We start from the raw sequence: 22,051 nt of genomic DNA, 5'->3' as shown, positions 1-22,051 counted from the left end.
AGCCAATACCCGCACATTGCATCGCTGAGCAGCAATCCCTAGTAAGAACAGGAGATACCTATGAATTGCTATCTCCATTTCAGTGGGAGGAACTGCTAGGCATAAGCACTTTGTAGGTAGTCACAATGGGAAGCAGGGACAGAGAGCAGCCTGGATTTCTGTCACTCTAAGCCTTAAAACCTTTTAACTGCAATGCTAGCATTTTCTGGTTTTGGAAGACTTAATCATCAAAAAACTCTCTAATATGTGAATTGGACTCTAACTCCATCAATAAGTCAAGGTCTAGAAACTGTACTATAAGTTCCACTCAGACTTCAAAATTCAGTACTCAAAATGCCGTTTATGCTATATTCATTATTCAGTTCCTAATAAACGTGAAGAATTACTGTAGTGGAGCATCCATCAAAACAGTGTCTTTATTTCTCTGTAGTCTCACATACATAATCACCTCTAATCACAGTTGCTCTGGTCATTCCATTAGAAAAGTAAGGCATGGAAACAAAACAGTACGAGCTTCACTTTAGCATCATCTCTGCCAACGCATGGACAGAGCATGGAAGTGTTTATAGGTCTACCATGGTATGGATGACAGAGCTAGGCTAATCTCCAGTTCTTTGCTGTTCAGTTTTGACAACTAATAGCACTACCACTGAAGTCAATGACAACCAGCTTGATTGCCATCTCATACTCACCATTACAGCTGTACTTATTTCAAATTATTTCAGCCTAAGATCTATTAGGCAAAGCAGCATCCCATTCATTTATGATGCCTTTTACATAAACAAGTTCCTACAGATTCCCTGCAAAAATTCAAGGAAAAAAAAACAGAGTAAGGCTGTGATATGGGACAAAAGGCCTATCAAGAGAGGACAACAGTGGGTGAAGAAAGGTGGACTTCCTAGCCTTTCCCTGCCACTGCTGGAATTTGAGTGTCTGAGTAAGTTTACTCCCCACCACCAATGTTTCACTCCTGTGGTGAAGTCATGAATCTATGCTTGAGTAAGCAACATCTAACATCTGTTGACACAGAGATGACTGTGACTCACAGATTCTCAATGCCATGACTTGATTGCCACACGATATGCTAGAAAGTTTGCTTTTTCTTTAGAATTTCAATAAAAAGCACTTGTTCCCATAATAGGTAATACATTGACTGCCTATTTCAGTTTTGTCTATTATATTTAAATTTGCTCTAATTGTCATGCAATCACTTTCTTGCAACAGTAAAAGCTTTCTTCTTTTCCTCACAATACTACACATGGCACAACAAATCCTAGGAAAATTAAGGTCTAGAAATGGGATCTAAATTAACAAAGAAATAAATTAGAGATTGGTAAATATTCATCTGTCTGTCAAGCCATGGTAAGCTGGTGTATGTGGTCTTTAGGTTACCTTAATCAAGAAAGAAAAAAAGAAAACAATCTCACTTTGACCTAGTTCAGGATTCAATAAGACCAATAATGCAGGTTGTGGTAAATCAGCAGACATTTTATCCCAAAACAGTGGTATATTCGAGTAGGGCAGCCCTGCACAGCTGATCAAAAGTGCCACAGAATGCTGCTGAAACCAGATGGCTTTCCCTCATGTGCTGCTCTTTGCTGGCAAACAAATGCCGCAGCAGAAGCATGGATGTTGCTCCCAATGGCAAAATAAATGCCTTTTTAAATAGCATAGCTAACACAAGTTTGGCATGAGCTAACAAACTAAGGAAAAATAGTTAGCACTGATAGAAGCCACATTTTAACCAATGTGGTAGCGCTAAAATTATCTTTGATTCCCAAATGATACTACTCACTCAGTCCTTGCCTTAAATTTACAATGAAAAATTAAATATTTCATCACTAGTATTTACATTTGCTGTGCTATGTTTTTAACTACTGAAGCTGCCTGCCTCAGGTACCTCTGACACGCTATGGCCTTGAGCACTGGCAAATAAAACTAAATAAAATCCTGGCCATAAAACTAAACAGATGTCCTTTGGATCATGCTTTCAGCCACCTATGTCTTAAGGTGCTCCGCATGACTCTGCAGGACACAGAAGTTAAATATGTACCTTTCACATTTGCACTGGCTGTGCAGAAGAGTCACAGCAGAAAATCCTCTGCTGAAACAGTTGCTGCTTAGGAGAGAATTGAATTAATGACCATGAGAGCAGCCTGGTGCTGCATAGTCCTGGAAGCAACGTATGTCTAAGTCCCTTTGCTGCTGCACTGAAGACTCTGAACAGAGCAGTCTTGCTAACTACCAGGAACAAAATGACTATAATAAACACAGTCTCCAAAGGTCTGCAAATACCAAAACTGAGAGGAGGGGACTGGGACAATCCAAAGATGTAACACAGCAGCAGAGGGAAACTGAGTCAAGGAAATTGCAGAATGACCGTCTGGAGACATTTCTTTATCATGAAGTTTATGAGGCTAAAGGAAATTCTGGCGAACAACAGCTTTTGTGTCACTGTAAAGCAGACTGACTCAAGAACGAGGACAGGGAGGGAGGTCCCTTGTCATGACTCATCTCCTTTCTTCTACACTCTTTTTGCACATAATACTTCCACTATAACAAAGAAAGCAGTTGACCATGTAATGGAGCTCCAGATTGTTCTTAAGAAACATCTTGTACAGCCTTCTGATGACTGACACACATCAGATCTATCTTGGTAGTCATACTATAAAACAAACTTCTGGCTTCCAAAACCTTCGGCACAGATGGAGATGTTACTACTCATATCTTATGTGCAGTAATCTAATTGTTGACATTTAAGCCAATCTTTTCCAAAGGTAAGGAACTGTGGGTGAATAAAGACAACATTACTTATTGTGGAACTTGTTATAGAGTACCAGAGGTGATGACAGCCTAAGCCACAGCTTCATCAGGTAGTCAGAGAGGGTCCTCTCACACAAAATTTGAGGAAAAAAGATATGATATAGGGTAAGCACTTTCTTGAAGAGACACTTATAGCTATCAGAAGAGTAGAAACTGGAGAAAAATTGGAAAGGAGAAAGAAGAAATGAAAATGTGGACCTGGGGCAAACTCGAAATGTGAAACAACCAGGGCAGAGTGAGAGTTTTAAGATCAGACTATATCTCTGTGACACAAATGTGAGCATTCAGATGAAGAGGCATGGGACTTACACAGACATCCTTTGTTGGTGAAAGTCACTAGAAAAACACAGAGCAGAGCAGCTTCTTTTCAGTGATGAAGCAATGTTCCATAGCTACGCACACGCAGATCTGGGCAAAAAGAAAGTGTCACTGGCTGCTTTTAATCAAAGTAAAGTCCAACTCACTTTTCAAAATGAGTGCTAGCACTGAAGACAAGAGCTGCCAGCACAATGACACCATGACACGTCCTGAGGCACAGGCACTATTTTGGGGAGCAACCACACAGTCATTCAGTCTCCAGCCTTTGTCAGCTGTAAGCACACTCTACGGACTCTGAGGGCAAAGACATTTAGTACCCTAAGGAGAACTGCAGGCTCCCTCTCTCCTGGAGGTATACAAGCTCCTGGCAGGTGCTGGTTGCCTTACTTGGAGCCCTCGCTTCCCTGTGTGCAACGTGATGGCCTGCAGGGCTGCATAGGAGGATTTATCAATAGGAACACTCTTTGGCAATCGGATTTCTGAGGGTAAAATCACACATTCAGCTGACAGTGAGTGAGTCATGGCTCATGGGATGCTAACATCTGAAGTTTTTAACTGGTATAAATACCCTACTGTATCTTAATTGTTTATGCATTTATTTGTAGTCTTGGCTTGCACGAATTCCGCACTACAGTTTCACTAACATATACATGGAAACTTTCAAGAACTTCCTCTTTTCTTTTAGGTTTAGGTTTTAGGTTTAGCTGTATCATTTATTCCCAAATAGACGGTAGGCCTCTCATTAAAAAACAAAAAAAAATGTGAGGACATTAATGTTGCATACCCAGGCACACAACATTGTGTGTGCTAACAAATTTGATGTGACAGAATTGAAGTTGCCCATGCCACCGTCTCTTGGCCCCTTTCTTGTACTACAAGACTGCCAGCTGCTGCCCTCTGTGGCTCAGCTTTCCTGGTTGCTCAAGGCAGATACTGCTCGGTGGCAGACAAGTTTTTCCCTCACCTAAATTCCACCTAAGGCTTCTCATGGGCTTGGTGTCTCCGCAGGCCCAAAGCCTACCGGTGGGAAACACTTGGCACAGAGACTTAGGTGGAATTCAGACCAGCTGAATCTGGAGCCTAATGAGCAGCTATTCCTTATTCTGTTTCTTCCTCATTGTGCAGAATGTGGCCCCAGGCTTCAGTTACTGCACGCTATTCAATCCCTGCTCAGAATGCAGCATTATTAATTTCCTCATGTTTCCTCATGTTTCCTCATCACTAATTTCCTATGGCACTCCTCATCCTCACATCTTAGTGCCCTGAGTGTGTACTGTGAGGCAGCCTACAAGGCAAGCAGTGGACCTCTCCTGCCCAGCAATGACTGCAGCTCTGGGACTATTGCTCAGGGACATTCAGCCAGGTGTCCCTGAGGTGGTTAGCACCAACACACCATGTGCCAGGGAGGGTCCACCCCTGGCTACACCCCTCTCCCTGGCAAAACTTCCCTGAACGCAACAGAGCCACCAACAATTGCCTTCAGCAATACCATCAGAGCAACATTATGCAAAGCCCATGTTAAAAATCTGAGCGTAGTTACCATACCGCTCTTATTATGAGAGCAAGAGACTGTTATCATAGAGTAATGGGCTCCTGCTGGTCCACTAATGTAGAAGCAGTGCTGGAGGCACTTATGGAAACAATGTGGAAGCCTGACACTTATCCTCAGAGTGGGCGGCATTGATCCCTTCTCTTAGTGTACTCTTACAGTGTCTTTATTCCTGTTCAAATGCAGAATATATTGACCTAATCATTTCCTCCACTGGGCGCTGGTGCAGTGGGACAGAAGACTTTCTTGACTTCAACACAACAGATCATCCAGAAAGACACTTGAGGTGAATTAGCCATCCAGGTCAGTGCATCTCTGCACTGCAGGGGAGGAGCCACAGAAAGATGTCAGAGGTGTTGTTTACTGCCTTGTGACTTTCAAGCTCATTAGCATAAATACAATTTAAATACGTCAGGTTAAACTCAGAAGCACTTTACTGCTAAGCTCTCTCTTACTTTCTCCTCATGCAAATGCAAGTGCGTTATGCACTAGAAGCATATATCTCATATTTTCTCATTTTCTCATATCTTGCACCTTAATGTAGATTTTGTGAAGAAGCATGTCATCAGCTCAGGTTGCACTCCTTAGAAGCACCACTTTTACTCAAACAAAAGAAACTTGGAACTTAATCATGGGAAGAGGGCTTGGAAAATCCACTGGTAGTGAAAGCTGACTTCTCATGGGTGGTTGTTGAGATAGCATTTCTAATTTCAGCAGTTTCAGAGCTTTCTTGGGAGCAAAATGTCACCAGTTCTTGTATTTGTAAATTAAAACCAAACAGCACAAGTGCATTACCTTCCCAAATCTATAGGCAAATCTGCCAACATCTTGCTGCTGCTCTGATTGTCACAAGCTCCAGGAAGCTGAAATGAGCGCAAAGCTCTCACAGTTAAGCGCCAGTTAAAAGGTGAAGAAGCCTGAAAAAGAAGAGCCTGAGGTTAGGAGTGTGGGAGAAACCTCTTCTGCATTTTTTTTCACAGGGATTGAGGAACTGGGAGATGGCTAGAAGAGAAGTACCCTTTCTTGTAGCAGGACAGAGATTCTTCAAGGAAGGCAGATGAGTTAGAAGCTTCTGATCCTTTCCAGAGGGTACTGGACAGCAGTGCCTTAAGTGTTTCAGATAGCTAGTAATGGAAGAGCTAGGGGACCCAAGTGAGGGCTCAGGAAGGGAGATTAATAGCCATCCCAGTACCTCACTGCTTCTTCAGAGACATCGCCACAGAGAAACTTGAGCTTTCACACATACATCTCCCTGTATCTTCCGATATATGTCAAATCTATCACCAACCAATGAGCATCATCTTCTAATTAGGAAACATTCATTTTTCAAGGTTTCACTATTTTCCCATGACTTTTTCACTGGCTCTGGGAAAAATCAGCTTCGTGCACATAAAAAGTGGCAAACAAGTAAACAAACAAGAATTACTCCTCTTTGCTATATGCAAATGACTTTACCTGCAGGGTCTTTAGAAAGGATGCTCTTTGTGAAGTCCTTGTTTGCTCTGGTCATGCTGTAGGATACACCTCTGTAAGTCTTCAAGCTTGGGGAACAGCTAAATTCAAAAACAGGGCAAACCCATTAAAGCAGGGGACAGCTGGGACAAAAATATTAAAGGAAAAAACATAGAGCCCTTGCTTTTCAAAAAACAGTTCAAAGTATTTTGCCTCCTAAAGAAAGACAGCAACCCCTGGATTGGTTGAAAAATGAAGGACTGCTTCATGCTACTGTGCCCCCCTGGCCTTGCTCATGTAGGGCAGTTACCAACAGGAAAAGGTGGGGCTTTCAAAAAGCAGGTGGGTGCTTCCTTTCATGATCCTGTTGGATTCTGCCAGCAACCAGGTGCACTGCCAAGTGTGGTGGGATTGCTGCTTTTCAATTCCACAATGAAGAGTGGAAAGTTCATGATGGATTCACCCAGCTCTCTGTTCATCTATGGTACCCCAGAGCCAGGCCTAGCAGCTCCTGGCCCTGCGGTCTATCTGCTGCAGTGCACTAAGGAGATAACCAAGTGCAACCTGAGATGCCAGGAGACCACCTTCACAGAGTGATACAACCATGTGAGTTGGAAGAGACCTGTAAAAGCCATCTAGTCCAACTCCCCATCAGTGAACAGGGACACCTACAGCTAGATCAGGTGCTCAGATTCCTGTCCGGCCTGATCTTGAGTGTCTCCAAGGATGGGGCATCCACCAGCTCACTGCTCAACCTGTGCCAGAGTTTCACCACTTTTATTGTAAAAAAAATTTTCCTTATATTCAATCTAAATGTCCCTTCCTTTAGTTTGAAATAATTTCCCCTTGCCCTATCACTGCAGATCCTGCTAGAATCTGTTCCTTTTTTTTCTTTTATAGCTGCCTTTTAGATGCTGAATCACATCATCCCAGAGTCCTCTCCTCAGGCTGAACAATCCCAGCTCTCTCAGCCTGTCCTTGTAGGTAAGGTGTTCCACACTTTCCATCTTCTTGCCTGCCTTATTGTGGTATGTGCAGAAGTCTGCAGCCCCTGGCTGCTTTTGCAGCCAATCAGAGGGGATATGCTGTGCATCATGGCATGCATCCATGGCATTCCAGACTTGGTCTTTAGATGAACAGGTTGGTCTGTGTCCCAGGTACAATCAGCACAACTCCTTCTTCTTGTAGATGTTGTTTAATGACGGATGCCATCCCCTTGCACCTGTCTCTCCAGAAGTCCCTGCTCTTTCACCACCTTGACTTTTCCTTCTCTTGTCAGGTTCACATACCCAGGTGACCCAACCAGCACCACTGAGCCCAGCCACCAAGGTCTTGCCATGCTCAGCCCCATTAAAAACCCATTTCACTCAGCTCAACATTGGCAGTGAATTACCACTTGTCGCTGATGCAAGCAGTCAGTCACAGGCACTGAGTGCTCTCAGGCAGGTGTGCAGCACCGCTGGCAAGGCAAAGGCAGCCCTGGGATGTGCAGATGCCAACACACACAGAGCAACAAGCACTGCAGCAGGATGCTTCCTTCTGCTGAGGCACAGCAGCAGGGTCTGGAAAATTGTCACTGTGTGTCCCAAGGCAAGGGGGACACAAATCCTGAGTTAAGCAATCCCCGATGTCAACTTTGAACAGCACAGAAACATGCTGTGCTCTAACTTGGAAGTTTCAGAGAGTGGGGAGAGTTTGGAGAAAAAAAAAAGAGGGCTGGAGAAGTTGGCTAGGCAGAGACAGCAGCGTTAGAGGAAATTTGCCTTAGGGAAACAACGTTCAGGTCATTTTGTGGACTGGGGAAACACTGCCTGTGAGCAGCTGATGATTTAATGCCCATAATTTTCAGAGAAGGCCCTGAGCATCCTCCCAGCACGGCCCTTCACCTCCCCTCACTCATCCTTTTAGTCTGATAGTTCCGGGCCCATCTTCTGCCCAACGCTGGACTTTGTGCAGAAAAATACTCCTATCTTCCAAGTGCCAGTGTAATTAATAATTAACATTTATAACGCTGGAAACTGGAAAAACCAGTTGGCTAAAACAAAGCCGGGCACTTCGTTCTTATTTTAAGGCTACACTGAGTCATCCCGAAGCACTCGGCTCGCGTGTGCCAAAGCCGCAGGGCCGGGACTTCCCCCGCGGGCCAGAACAGCCCCGGGGCGGCTAAGAAACAGCGGTGCCGGAGGGACGGGGCTGGCGACGGGGACGGGACCGGCTCGCCACTGCCCCCTGCAGGAGGCGAGGGTGGAAAGAACGGGGGAAAAGTAGACCGAGAATGCGAAAGGAATAACGAAGGCATCATCGCTGAGACGGTTCATCCTCTCCGTGACTCCGGTCTGCGGCAGTTTTTGTACTTCATTCGTAATCGCGTCATATCGCGCCGCGTGACGTCATATCGCGCCGGCCCACGCCCGGCCCCACCCCACCCCGCCCGGCCCCAGCGCACGCGGGCATTCCCGAACCTCCCCCCTCCTCCCCCCACCCTCCAGCGGCGTTGCCGTCAGCCCTCCGCCTGCGTCACGGGGGCCGGGCGGGGCGCGGGGCGGGGCGAGAGCGGGCTCCCGTCTCCCCTGCCTCCGCCCCCCTCTGAGCCGCGCGTGCCGCCCCCTCCCACGTGTCAGTTTGTTTTCTCCGTCGCTGTGGCGACGGCAGGCGGAGCGCGCGTGAAGTGAGGTTATAAAAAGGGCGGCCGTGGCGGACGCACGGCAGTGCCGAGCGGGGCGCGGCGAGGACGGGCGGCGGCGGCGGCGGCGGCAGAGCGCGGGCCGGCCCGGCCCCTCCCTCCCCACCGGCAGCACCGTGCCCCGTCCGTCCGTCCCGCCCGGCTGCCTCATGGCCGCGGCTCCCTGGGAAGTGCCTCACGCCGCCGCCCTGCCGGTGCCAGAGCCGCGTTGCCGGGCGGCGGCCGCCTCCCTGCGGCTCCGCTAGCGCCTCGCGCCCGCTCTCCGCCTCCAGCCCGGCGGCTCTGCCCGCGGGCGCGCGGCGCGGATCGCCGCTCCCACTCCTCTCCTCCTCACTCTCCTCGGCGGGACGACGGCGGCGGCGGCTCGGCGGGACGCACCGGCGCGGATGCGGTGGGTGCCCGGCGCGGTCCCGGAGCGATCTCCGTGCCGCCGCCGCCGCCGCCTGACGCGCCGCGCTCTCCCCGCAGGCAGCCCCCCGGCGAGTGCGAGATGGCGCTCAGCGGCACGCTCCTCCCCTCCATCGCCACCTTCGCGGCGGGCGCCGCGGGCCGCGAGAAGGCGCCGCGGCCCGCGGGCCCCGGCAACGTGAGTATCGGCGTCGCGCCGGGGCCGGAGCCGGGGGGGGGGGCGGAGGCGGAGGTGGCGGCGGCGGAGCGGGGCGGCCGGGGCGGGAGCGGCGCGGGTCGGGCCGGGGGCTGAACCGTGCCCGTGTCCCCGCAGAGGTGGCGGGAGGAGCTGTCGCAGCTGAAGCGGCCGCCGCCGGCGCTGACGGCGCGTCCCGCGGAGCCGCCGCCGTCGGACCTGGAGACCGCGCCCGCCCTGGGGCCGCGCCGCGAAACTGAGGAGTTCAACGAGCTGCTGGATTTCGACTTCATCCTCTCCAACTCCCTCATGCACCAGGAGCCCGCCGCCGCCGCCGCGGTGGTGGTGTCCCCCGCCGCCGCACCGGCCCCCGCCGCCAGCCCCTGCCCCGCCGGGCCCTTCGCCTACCCGCTGCCCTGCGCCGAGCCCGGCGGACTCCTCTACGGCGGCGGCGGCGGCCGCGACGGGGCTCCCGCCGCCGCTCCCTTCAACCTGGCGGACATCAGCGACGTGTCGCCCTCGGGAGGCTTCGTGGCCGAGCTGATGCGGCCCGACCTGGACCCGGTGTACCTGCCGGCGCCCGCCGCCCTACCGCCGCTGGGCAGTCTGCAGGGCAAGTTCGTGGTGAAGGCCGTGGGCGACTACAACCACCCGGGGCTCAGCCCCAAGAGCGGCCCCCCCGCCGCCGCCGCCCAGCCGCCCGGCTCCGAGGGACCCGGGGCTCCTTACAGCCCCCTCCAGCCGCGGATGTGCCCCAAAATCAAGCAGGAAACCAGTTCGCCCTGCACGCTGGCCCCGCCGCCGCACGGGAGCGGCCCCCGAGGACCCCCCCCGCAGCATGACTTCTCCATGGGCCGCCTGCTGCCGGCCCGGACTACGCCCTCGCTGGGGCCCGAGGAGATGCTGAGCAGCAGGGACTGCCTTCCCCCCGCTCCGGGGCTCGGCCACCCGCCGCTGCCTCTGCCCCCCGGGTATCCCCCGGCCCCTGGCTACCCCGCCTTCCTGCCCGAGCAGCTGCCCCCCGGCACGCTGCAGTACCAAGGTGAGTCCCCCCTGCCAGCGTGGTCCCGAGGCAGTGGCCGTGGCCGTGCTCACTCCTCCCTCTCTGCCCGCAGAGCTGATGCCGCCGGGGAGCTGTCTGCCAGAAGAGACCAAGCCCAAGAGAGGACGGCGATCGTGGCCTCGAAAAAGAACAGCCACTCACACCTGTGACTACGCAGGCTGCGGCAAGACCTACACCAAGAGCTCTCATCTCAAGGCACACTTAAGAACCCACACAGGTGAAGCCTGCATGGGGTCATCGGGGTGAGCCCCCTTCTGGAAGCAAACGGGCAGGGGGAGTGCTGAAATTATGAGTCTTAGCTGTGCTCTGCTGGGTTTTCCTGGGTGCTGTTTCTTTTGCATTGGCCATGTTAAATCTTTGCTTACTGGCTGGGTTTTTCACTTAGTGGTTCACAGTTACTCAGGTGTGGAAGCAGGTGGGTTTCCTGCAGAGGCTAAAGTTTGTTGATCCTCTTCAGTTGTGTGGCTGGTTAATAAGCAGATAGCTGAGAATCTGATGGGATTTGTTGCTGTAGATTAGTGTTAGCCCACTTCTGAAAAAGAAGTGGACTTCTGTCTAAGGTTCTACTTTCTTTGTTTGTGGTTGGGTGCTTTGTGCACTCCCGTCTTGTCTTGGCTTACTCCAGCTTGAGAGATCCTATGGCTGACACTGAAGCCTTGACACCTCTGCAAGCTGCTGTCCCACGTCCAAGTGAATGGTGACAGGCTCCATGCTGATTTAATTGAGTTCTCTAGCTGCGTTGGTTGATGTCACTGGTGCCGTGGTTGGTGCCGCTCCTATGTGGGAAGAACACATCTTCCCCTGAGTTAGCACCGATGAGATGGAGCTTAACAGCTCATTGGCAACTGCTAGAATTCAGATAAAATCTGCCAAAGTGCGTATCTGCGCCCAAGTTCAAACTTTAACCTTGCAGCTGAATGCCATATTGCAATAACTGAGCTTGTGAAAGCAGGTACATCATGCACGGTTTCGCCAGTGCAGGCATTCCGTAACAGTGATTAAATAACCTGGGAATTTGCATAATTTAAATCCCTGGTTTGTGAATTTGATTCACAACTTTCTCCTGACTAGGATACTGGAAAGGGAGAAACGGTAGCTGAGTGGTTAGGCTGTGTGTCGGCTAACGGCAGCAGGAGGAAAAATTGGTCAAAGAGCGGTTCCTCCCTTCTGCCTGAGACTGTCAGCGTGGTCTTCAGGATGTGTAGGATGGAGTCTGTAATTGTCAGTGAAATTTGTTGTGCAGTCAACAGCAGTTTTGCTGTAGTGAAGACAGAAAAATTGAGTTGTTAATCAACCTAAGCTAATGAAAGCAGTTAGCAGCCGGTTTTTAATTCTCAAGACCTACAATTATCTAAATACATTATTTTTCTGCTGAGCTATTTCTGGTTGATATTTGATCATGTAACATTAGCCAGCAAAAATAAACTTTTATTATGAGAACTCCTATGTTCCGAAACTTTGTTTGAGACAAAGTGAGCCTGCTAGAGAAGATTTCAGCAGTGTTAATGGCTTATAATACGTGTAAAGTCTTGACAAGACCGTCTTATTCTGTTAGTAAGGTAGTAGTCCACAACTGCTTCAAGCTCTTTGTTGTGTTTTCTTTGACGCTTTAATTCTTTCTTCTTAAAAGTGTTGAAAGTGGTGTGAAACAGAGGTAGCCTCGCCCGCCCCCCCCCCCCGCGCACACTGCCACAAAAAAAAAAAAAAGAAAACACGACTGACATGTTTTTAATTTTTTTTTTCTAAGGTGAGAAACCTTATCACTGTGACTGGGAAGGCTGCGGATGGAAGTTTGCCCGATCTGATGAACTCACTCGTCATTACCGAAAACACACGGGCCACCGCCCTTTCCAGTGCCAGCGGTGTGACAGAGCGTTTTCCAGGTCGGATCACCTCGCCTTACACATGAAGAGGCACTTTTAATTGGAAGCAGTGGATCTTTCCCTAACTGCCTTAGAGATTCAGTATTTACAGCACGAGGACTGCTTTCCGCCAGAAGGGGAGAACCCAGTTTAAGCACTACAGAGAATCATGGTGAAGTCTTCCAAAAAGAGTGGAAAGAGGGATAATTGCATATGGACATTGCAACTTTTTTTTTAACATACATTTTAAAGAAAACCAAAAACATTGGGGTCAATGACTGGATCTTCTTCTATCATTCCATTTGTAAATCCAACTTGAATTATTTCCGGACTACAAAATGCCAAGGAGTGACTGGAAGTCACGGATATCAGGGTTAAACAGACTGTGTGTAGTTCGGAGGGTGGGGATATTACACAGGGAAATGACATTCCCTTAAATTTTCTTTCAATGCAATATTAGATGTAAATGTCATCTTGTACTTTCCTTTTTTCTTCCTTCCAAAAGCCATTACAATGTTAAAAGAGGAGGAAAAATTCAGGTACAGAGTTATGTTTTAAAAGCCTATTTCATGGTGCTTAGTGACTGTTGGTTTTAGAGGTACCAAAAACAGGAAGCCAAAGTTCTCAAACTGCTGCATATCTGACAAGGAAATATTTTTGTCTTCCGATCGCCAATTATGACCTAAATCAGGTAAATAATCCTGGTTTATCTTTTTTTATTTTTCTTAAGAAAATAACTTTATGCAGACAGTCTGTAATGCACTGTGGTTTCGATGTGCAATACTTTGTACAATGGTTTATTCCCAAATATGCCTTAAGCAGAACAAATGTTTTCTATATAGTTCTTTACATAATAGATATGTAATATAAATTTAAGCAAACTTTTATTTTGTATATTTGTAAACTACGAAGTAAAAGGAACATTTTGGAGTTTGTATTTTGCATATTCAAGCGGAAAATAAGTTTTAAATAAACCTATAATATTTTATCTGAATGACTGTTGTAACTTTCTTCTGTGAATGGATATGTCCACAGAGAGGTTGTGTTGGTCAGTGGTTGAGTTTCCTAAGGCAGAGGGAGTGGCGAAGAGTTGTGCTCTCAAGACTCTGAGAGGTAGGATGGATAAGTGCAGTGCTTGTCTTTTTGAGGGGAAAAATGTGTACAGATGCTTTTTGTTCTAAATACTGAATTGGCTGCATATTAGATAATTCAAAAATTTTAAGGTGAATGAATTGCCTGTTAGAAGATGTTTGTTTGTCACATCAGACTTTGCGTGTTCACCTGTAATGTTTTCTAACTTTACTTTCCCGAGCTTCTCAAATAGGCTTGTGGTAACTTCTGCTTTCACGTGAATGAAGGGAAATCAGCTGAGTGAACGCCATAAAGATATTAAATTAAGAAATAAAGTGCATCATGAAACAGCTTTTAACAGTGAATTACATAGAAGTTTCACTTGAAGTTAGCTCTGCCCTGGTAATTTCATAAGCCAGCAAAACAGTATCTGAAGAGCCAAAACTCTTGTAGGAGTGGTGGTACACATAACGTGAGTTGAGAATGTTGACCGTGCAGTCTGCAAATTGTAGCTGTACACAGGAGATGTGTTGTTGCAAAGTCTCCAGTGTACCTTCAAGTGCAGTTGCTTTGCTGCTGTTAATGCAGTAAGCCCATTGCATGCCTTGGGTAGTTAACTGCTTTTGTTGTTGTTGTCCTCAGGGACCTCACTGCTCTATTTTTTCCACAAATATGTAGCAATAAGATGATTTCAACATGAATGCTTGCTGAATAGGACCTGTTTTTCTCACTACTCTCCTAAAAAGAGAAGGCAGAAATGATTCTTCCACTAAGTTTTAAGTGTCAGTCAGCTAGCAGTTTGGTTTTATATGATGACCAATTTATATATATTTAATGTTGAATGAAGCTGAGCATGGAAATAAATTACAGGCAAGAGCTATCCCTATTTTTTTTATTTTTTTTCAGCAGTGGAAGCAAGAGTTGCGATATCAACTTCTTGTTCCCAAATGCACCATGAAATTCCATACTTCGATGTGTGTTTTGTGTGGTGACTGGTACCTTTTTGTTCTAAAGTCCTCCAAGTCACATAATGATGCTGAAAGTACTTCTCACCCCTTATCTCCCAGGCAGGCTTTGTTCAACTGAAATCTATCTTTGTTGGTTTGGTTTATAGGTAGCATGGGGAGTAAGGAATGTCTTGTTTGGTTTGCAAATAGCAAGTATTTAAAACTAATTTAAAGTTATGAGTCATCCTTTATCTGAAGCTTCTTTCATGTGAAGACTTTTTAAAATTAAAACCGTCATTTCTGACCTTTTTTGTTGCCTTGCATGTGGATTCTGGAGGAGATATCCAAGGTCAGTGTTGCAACTGACACGCTGTGTGCCTGGGGTGTGTTGCCTCTAGTGTTGGCCAATGCCTGGGTAGCTGTAGGATTGCCTTTGTATGAATGCCATTCAGGATGCCTCAAATCTGTACATTTATGTCCTGACACATCCACATGTATTGAAATCTGCAGATTTCATTTCAGAAACCTTTTTTCTTTGATTTTCAAGTGTGCTGTTATTATAAAACCTTAAGAATTTTATACGATGATCCAGCATGCTGTAATGAGTATCTGTTAAAGCCAACTTCAGTTTCTCTTTGATGGTTTTATAGACCCTAGGTTTATAGTTCCACAAACAATAGCATTCTTGAAATAGGTCTTTGTTCTCTTCTCCCACATGTGTTTTTTTTTCTTGTTCCTAGCTAAGCTGTCTTCATGTATGACTTTCTTTCCAGAGCTGAACAAACACAGTTGAGGCTTGGTATTTAAAAAGAAATGCTACTGTTACTTTAACCATTTCCAAAATGCTATTCCTATACTTTTGGATGGGGAGCCAAAAGACAATTTTTGCAGCACAGTGTGCAGCTTAGGAGAGGCAGTCCTTGTTCTTAAGGAGGTCTTTGGGGAAGTACTGAAATGATCAGCCTTGGCATGTCAATAGCATGGTGTTTGCCTCCTGCTTCACTGTGTCTAGTGTCCTGAAACTGAACTTAGGTGCAAGATCATAAATGGATGCAATGGAGTAACATGTATCAAAAAACGCATCTAGCAAAACACATGTAAAACACCAAGCAGCCTTGTAAGGTTGTCTTGTTTTTCAAGATTTGCTTAGCGCTACTAAAGCTCCATTCACGTGCTGTTTCATTCAGGCCTGGGCACTTGAAAGCTGTTCTACGTTTATTTGGGGTGGCCTCTCTCACATAGGGTGAGCACTGCCAGAGCTGCCCCCAAGCATTACTTTAGCTACAGGAGGGAGAATCTCCTGTAGCAGAGAAAGATCTCTGCAGCCAAAATGCAGCCATCCTTAATTCCGCCCCCCCTAGCCCAAACCTCTCTCCAGCATGTTTAACAAGTGGAGATGGAGCTTTTTCTAAACAAGATGACACATGTCTGCCTACCAGGTGCCAAGTATTCAAAAGTGGCATCAGAATAAAAATCTTCTCAGAGCCGCTGCGCTGCTGTGCACTTGTCTGCTGTATGCTACAGACTGGGAGTTTGTGCACTTCAAACTTGTAATCTGGTAGAAATGCCTTCAGCTCTCCCCTGTCACATGAAGGTGTTCTTTGAAAAGCGCTGTCTCTCCCTTGCAGAGTTTACCAAATCCCGCTGCTGCTGAAGTCGATTGTGAATCTCACCAGGATTTATATTAAGCTGATATGAATCAGGGAATTTCATTCCCCTTCTCTTTAATAAGGGGAGATCTGAGGCTCTTGTGGTTAATCACCTCGAGTGCTAACGGTTCTCTGAATTAGTTTACACAGGTTTCCTATGGGAGTGTGCTCAACATTAGAGCTAGCCTGCTTCCACTGATGTCCCTGGCAAGCGCTTTAACGGCATTTGAGCACCAACACTTCCAAATCAAGCCCATTGCAAACTGTATTCATTCCTTGGGATCGTGTGGGCTTAGTCACACAATAGGATAGGAGTATGTTGCAAATGCACACAGCTTGTGCAGATCAGTGTTTACACTGCAGGGGTCTGAAGTGGTAGGAGCACTTTGAGGAGGTGAGCCTAAGGCACAGAAACGAAACTCTGGGAGAGGAAGAGGAGCACTACCACCAGCATGAATGACAACATGTTCTGCCTCGTGCTTGCCAGGAAAGCTCACCGGATGAAGTGCCTGTGTGTAGGCTCAGTGCATTGAGCTCTGGAGACCAAGGAGTATGTACATAAAAGAGGGGAAGGCCCATCATTCACCAAAATTTAATTGAGGTCACATTGGCTTCAAGCCACAGGGTAACACACCCACATTCCCTTGTCTGCAGTACACTGGGATGACTCACGTTTCGTTGTCTGCCTGCTCTCCTTACCAGGGGATGTTTCCATTACCACTAAGGGCCTTGCCACTGAGTGCAGAAGTTGTCTCTGTGGCACAGAGGTGGGCGGTGGTGGTGTTTCCGCAGCCGTGTTCTCCACCCTGGCTGCAGATAGGTATCTGTTAGACTCCTTTTCACCTTTGGATGCTTACTTGTGAGCCCTCAGGGTTGGAACCTTAATTGTGTGAAAGGCAGGAGGGGAAAAGCGGGTTGTGCGTTATGAATGCTTCTATATTTAGACCATGCATGCCCTAAGTTTTACAGAAGACAAATGTCTGTAGTAGTTACTCCCGGGAGGCACCTAGCAGCGGGACCTTTCCCTTCAGTACTGCTTTCTGGACTTGTGAAACTGTGATTCCTTTCTAACAGAGACAGCCGTTTTCCTATGAGCTTGGTCAGCATGGGTCAGCATTGTGACTTTTGTTAATGAGAAGTTTTAGGGAAAACACTGGGCTCCTTTCACTAGGGAGCTTGTATAAGCAGAAGTGTAATCATGTGCTGCTATCACCTCAGTCATCTTGCTGCAACTCTAAAAAGTTTTGCATGGTTTTACTTTGGGTACAACGTGCTTGTTTATCAAGCACAAGCTAAGGCTTGCTTAAATCTTGCCATTCAAGTTCTCTGCTATTAAAGTTTCAGGCTATATTCAACAAAATGATAGAGCTTCCCTGTATTCGTTGCTGAAGACCCTTCATTTTAGAAACAAATATTCAAAAGGATTTCCTCCACTGCTGCAGAAATTAGAGATCATCCGATGGGCTACACCATACTGCCAACACAGGAATTTATTTGCTGGGTGTTTCCTCAGTGTTTTTTTTTTTTTATGTCAGCACGTGTAGATCCTCAGTGCCTTCGTGGCTGGCAGGAGCACTGTGCTTCCAGCTCCTGGATAGCCAAGGGAAGGCCAAAGGGTAGCACTGGCTATATGCTTCCTTCCACGCAGAAATACTGCAGAGAGGGCTTTGCTCACATGTACAAAAAGCTGTTTTTTGAGGTTAGTGCGTGAGTTCGATTTGTACATTGGGCCCCCGGAGGGTGTCATGGGCGTCAGTGCTGTTTGATGTCCAGATCACGACTGGAATCTTCCAGCACGAACAACCTCACTGGGGCCTAGAGTCCATCATCATGTTCCCCTTTTCTGATAAAATGAATATTGTACATTAATATGTTGATAAACTACCGGAGCAACATTGACGATGATTACTGAAGCGTGTTGGAATTCACTTTCTAAGCTCTGGATGAGGTTTTATTCTGTGTTTAGGCTCCAAACATACTGAGTCAATAACGCTGTTGGCTACTTGAGGAGGCTACCCAAAGGGATGTGTTTGTCTTTGCACTACGATGTACTAGGTTTGGCTGTCCTTTCTCAATTTCTGGATCACACTATTTCATCAACAGTCTCCCTTTCTTGACAAGGAATGGCTGAATTTGTTGGCTCTGAAGCAGGTTGTTCTTTGTGTTACCAAATATCAAGCAGTATTCCAGTGAAAAGCAAAATATTTCACTGCTTTCAAGCTTCCTGCCTCCCTAGTAATTGCTCACGCTCTCTTCAGCACTAGAGAATATGATAATGACCCTCTCACCTGTCAGAGATGTTTGACTACCTTCCTTCTGTAAACACCTTCTAACCAACATTCCCTTTGACAAAGTTCCCATGCTCACAACGTAAAACTTACTGGCAAGGCTCCGTATGCAGACACCAGTGAGCTAATTGTCCTGGTTGGGGCAATTGGGTTTCCTCTAGCTCTCTGCTCTCTGAGGAGCAGGGGGAAAGCAGAGCCCAGCCCAGCCTGGCTACTGCTGCCCTGCCTCAGTGCTGGCCAGAAGCCTGTTAGTGTGCGCAGGCAGCCCTACAATGGGCAGAGCTGGGGCAACCCCTCCTTGCTCTCCTCAAAGCTCCCCTCCAGGCTCAGGTGATTACAGCTTCGTTTCAGCTCAGAATCTTGACCACTGTAGGTCCCTGTCCAACTCATGCTGGTTTTATGCTGCTTGCTGTTGCAGCTGCACAGATTCTACTTACTAAACAGTTGATCCTTTTTGGAACCTTACTGAACTTCTGGCTTCAGAGACACTGTGGCAAGGAGTTTTGCAACTATTTATGAGCTAGCCTAAAAATAAGGGTGGGGGAAGAGGAGAAGAAAGTATTTCCTTCCTTTAGTTTCAGGCCACCACCTTCCAGATTCCTACTGTTTCCTCTTTTCTACACACTACATGTGAGACAAAGGAAAAGGGTGTAAGTTCCTGCTCTCAATCAACCTCAGTTTTGTCATTTGCTGCCAAAGGCTGGAAAGATTCAACTTCAGTTGTACTTTTTAGTGGGAAGAGAAAGTAAATGGGAAGAGAAAGTAAATACAAACTTTTTACAAATGTGCACTTTTACATATGGATGAGTTCTTGTCTACTGTACACTGGAAGAATGCCAGGAGAAATTAGCCTAATATGATATTTCAGTCAATATTTAAAATACGTCTTAGCTTGTAGTTGTTTTGTTTTTTTTAATTGTCAGAACATTTAAGAAGCCCTCAGCCATCAGTTGTTTTTTTTTTTTTTTTTAAGGACGGTTGATTCTTCACGTTTTATTTAAAACAAAAAAATAACTTTTCATAATTTTCATTATATCCATGCATCTTTGCAAGATGTGACACCGTTAGTTACAGTACATTCCCTGTTATGTACCCAAACATCCAGATGGGCTTGAATTACTCATTATTTATTTGTACACATTTATTACTAAGGCGTTGTTAGTAATTGTTGAGTTTGGGTATTTGCTTTCATTTATTGTTACGTGGACAGGGAAACTGACCACAGAAGTGTTCACTGGTGCAAATCTAACATTTCCAAGTTCAGCTTGGAACTCAACTCTCACTTTTTCTCTTTGATTACACTTGCAGAGTGCTTTTCCTGAATGTTTTTCTCTCTTGTGTCCCTGGTTTTGAAGAGCAAACGTCAAAAAAACTGGAGTCCCTGTGTACTGGGAACTGAAATCTACTCCAGGTGACAGAATTAGCTTTCTAAGAAGTGATCAAGGTGAACTGTAGCTGTCTGGGAATCTGACTGCCTCATTAGCAAACCAAATCCTCATGGTTACAGGTAAATCCCCTTGGTGGGATGAGGTTAGGTTTTATGCTGATTTGGGGCTAAGCAAATGAACCACATAGGCAAATCCAAAGCATTATAAAAATAGGTAGCACTTTGAAAAAGCTTAAGATCTGAATTTTCATGGTCCAAAATTGGAAGCTCTGTGTGAGTACAGGAGGAGAGGTCTGGGAGTAAGGAGAGCTGAGGAATGATTCAAGTATTGCCCAAACCACTGGGCATGTCAGAGGTTTTCTCTGGCTGGGCTTCACCTAGCACCTTAATCCATGCAAAAAACAAGATGACAGGGTTTACATTTCATAACTTTGCACAAGTTAGTCATTTAAATAAATACTGAATGTCCATTGGATGTTTCTGACTAAGGAGTGCAGCAGTCAAAAGGAGACATATCTTCATCTGCAGGTGTGCATCACATAGAAAACTTGACATATGGATTTCCTCCAGCCTGGGAAAGTCACCCGGCAAATAGCTCCGTCTTCTGTCACAGCTGCTGCTTCGCACTGGCTGGCAGCTGGAGGGGAGGCAGCAGTAGAGTAACAAACCTCCCAGGAAGAATGCAGCAATGCTATGCCGGTGCTGCCGGCTCTCTTTTCCAAAGCAAGACTGACAGCAAGTACTTGGAGAGATGCTTGTGGCTGGAGGCACACAGGGTTCCGAGTATAAGGCTCCTGAGAGAAGGATGTGAAAACAGGAGAGAGGTTGGGAGGAAGAGAATTTGCAGACAGCCGAAATGGCTCAGCAATGCTAGAGGGAATAATAGAGCGACAGCTGTTCTGATTTCCTCCCAATTCGTATATAAATGAATCAAAACCAGAGCTGTTTTGAGTTGGAGCAGATGATAATTCTTTGAAGTACACTGAGTCTGCTGCTGTTATTCCAGCTCTCATCTCTTTCTTTCTCTTGCAGCCTTGCCAGTTTAATGCAAGAGAACTTGCAGTTGTGCTGTCAAGCCAAGATAATACTTTGCTGGGGAGACAGTTTTCACTTTGCAGCTGAGTATTGCTCATGAAGATCTAGCCTGTGGAGTCCCACAGATTAAGTGAAGTGACAAACCACATTGCTGGACAGAGGAATTGAAATCAGGGGCTCAAAAACATGGCCATAGGAATTGGAAATCTGTAGCAAAGGGGCCTCACTCAGCAACTTGGCAGGTGCTCTTCGCATCTCTTGGATGCAATGGAAAAGCAAGACATGCATCACCATTCTAGCCCTGTAGGGCTTCGTCTTGTTTCCTTTTTTGCAGTGAGGAAATCATATAACACTGACAGGATTTTCAACTTGGGGTGTGTGCAAAAACTCAATTTTTTCTCTGAATTCAAAAGTTCAAGAGGTTCCCAGCACTCTGGATCCTCATTACTTTGTATGCACAAACAAGTTATCAGGTAATAAGGATTCACAGCAGCAGCAGGAAGGAGAGACTGGGGAATGCAAATAAAGATGCACTCATTTCACAATACTTGGGGGTGATAGAAGGAGCAAGTCCACATATGAAAACTGGATTCTAAAATCACAGTGTCAAAAAGAGGCTGTGTCAGACTTTTGTTTCTCTAAAGTGAAAGACTGTGAAAAACTACAGGCATGATTTTTGTACTGTTTGGTTTTGTTGGTGTTGTTTTTTTTTCATTCTCTGTTGCAGATGTCTGGGTTTACTCTGTGTTTTTATTTATTTATAGGCATTTCTATGGCACTCATCACCATAGTATCTGGGCAAATCATCTTTCCTTTCTTGTATCATGTAATTAAATCTATACAAAATACATATGTTCTTGGCAGAGGAAAAAGAAAAAAAGTTAAGCTCCCCTTTTGGAAGGGATTTGTGCCCTGCAATTAAACACTGCTTTTGCAATGCTGTCTTTCCACATACACATGAGTGAGGAAAAATATGATTTTGCTGAGTCTGTACCCCACACACCCACTATGCTGGCACGGGACTGTGGCAGGCACTGTGGGGACTGTTGGAATTGGCACCTGCATGGGACCCTGAGGCATGCTGCTGTCTCCTTCCTTTTTGCACTGGAAGTTTGAGCAAAGGCCTGCACATCGCACCAACCCACTCAACTCAATGGAAGCATCAAACAGGCAGTGCTGCCTCCTCCTGCACTGGGGGAGTGAAGCTGCTGCTGTACAAGTTCAAGCCCCAGGGACAAGCTGGCTGTACACCAGCAGAGATGGTCATCCTACAGGAGGGCATTGGCGTGGTAGGGCCTTGTATGGCACCACATCAGTGCCTGGGGCAATAGTGTGGCCCTT

General features: G+C 46.6%; 1 protein-coding gene across 1 annotated transcript; it reads left to right on the top strand.

Moving 5' to 3' along the window:
* Positions 1-9,208: 9,208 nt before the first annotated feature.
* KLF4 (Kruppel like factor 4) lies at positions 9,209-13,327 on the top strand. The gene is made up of 5 exons (XM_042866216.1): positions 9,209-9,216; positions 9,294-9,411; positions 9,547-10,450; positions 10,524-10,688; positions 12,219-13,327. Exons 1-5 carry the CDS (start codon positions 9,212-9,214, stop codon positions 12,392-12,394), a joined length of 1,368 nt encoding a protein of 455 aa, XP_042722150.1. The 5' UTR covers positions 9,209-9,211; the 3' UTR covers positions 12,395-13,327.
* The last annotated feature ends 8,724 nt before the right edge of the window (positions 13,328-22,051 follow it).

Source organism: Lagopus leucura, unplaced genomic scaffold, assembly GCF_019238085.1.
Source record: "Lagopus leucura isolate 7727_CA_CO unplaced genomic scaffold, USGS_WTPT01 Super-Scaffold_810, whole genome shotgun sequence".
Lineage (NCBI taxonomy): Eukaryota > Metazoa > Chordata > Aves > Galliformes > Phasianidae > Lagopus > Lagopus leucura.
Note: the sequence above shows the minus strand (reverse complement) of the source record. Positions and strands in the feature narration are given on the sequence as shown.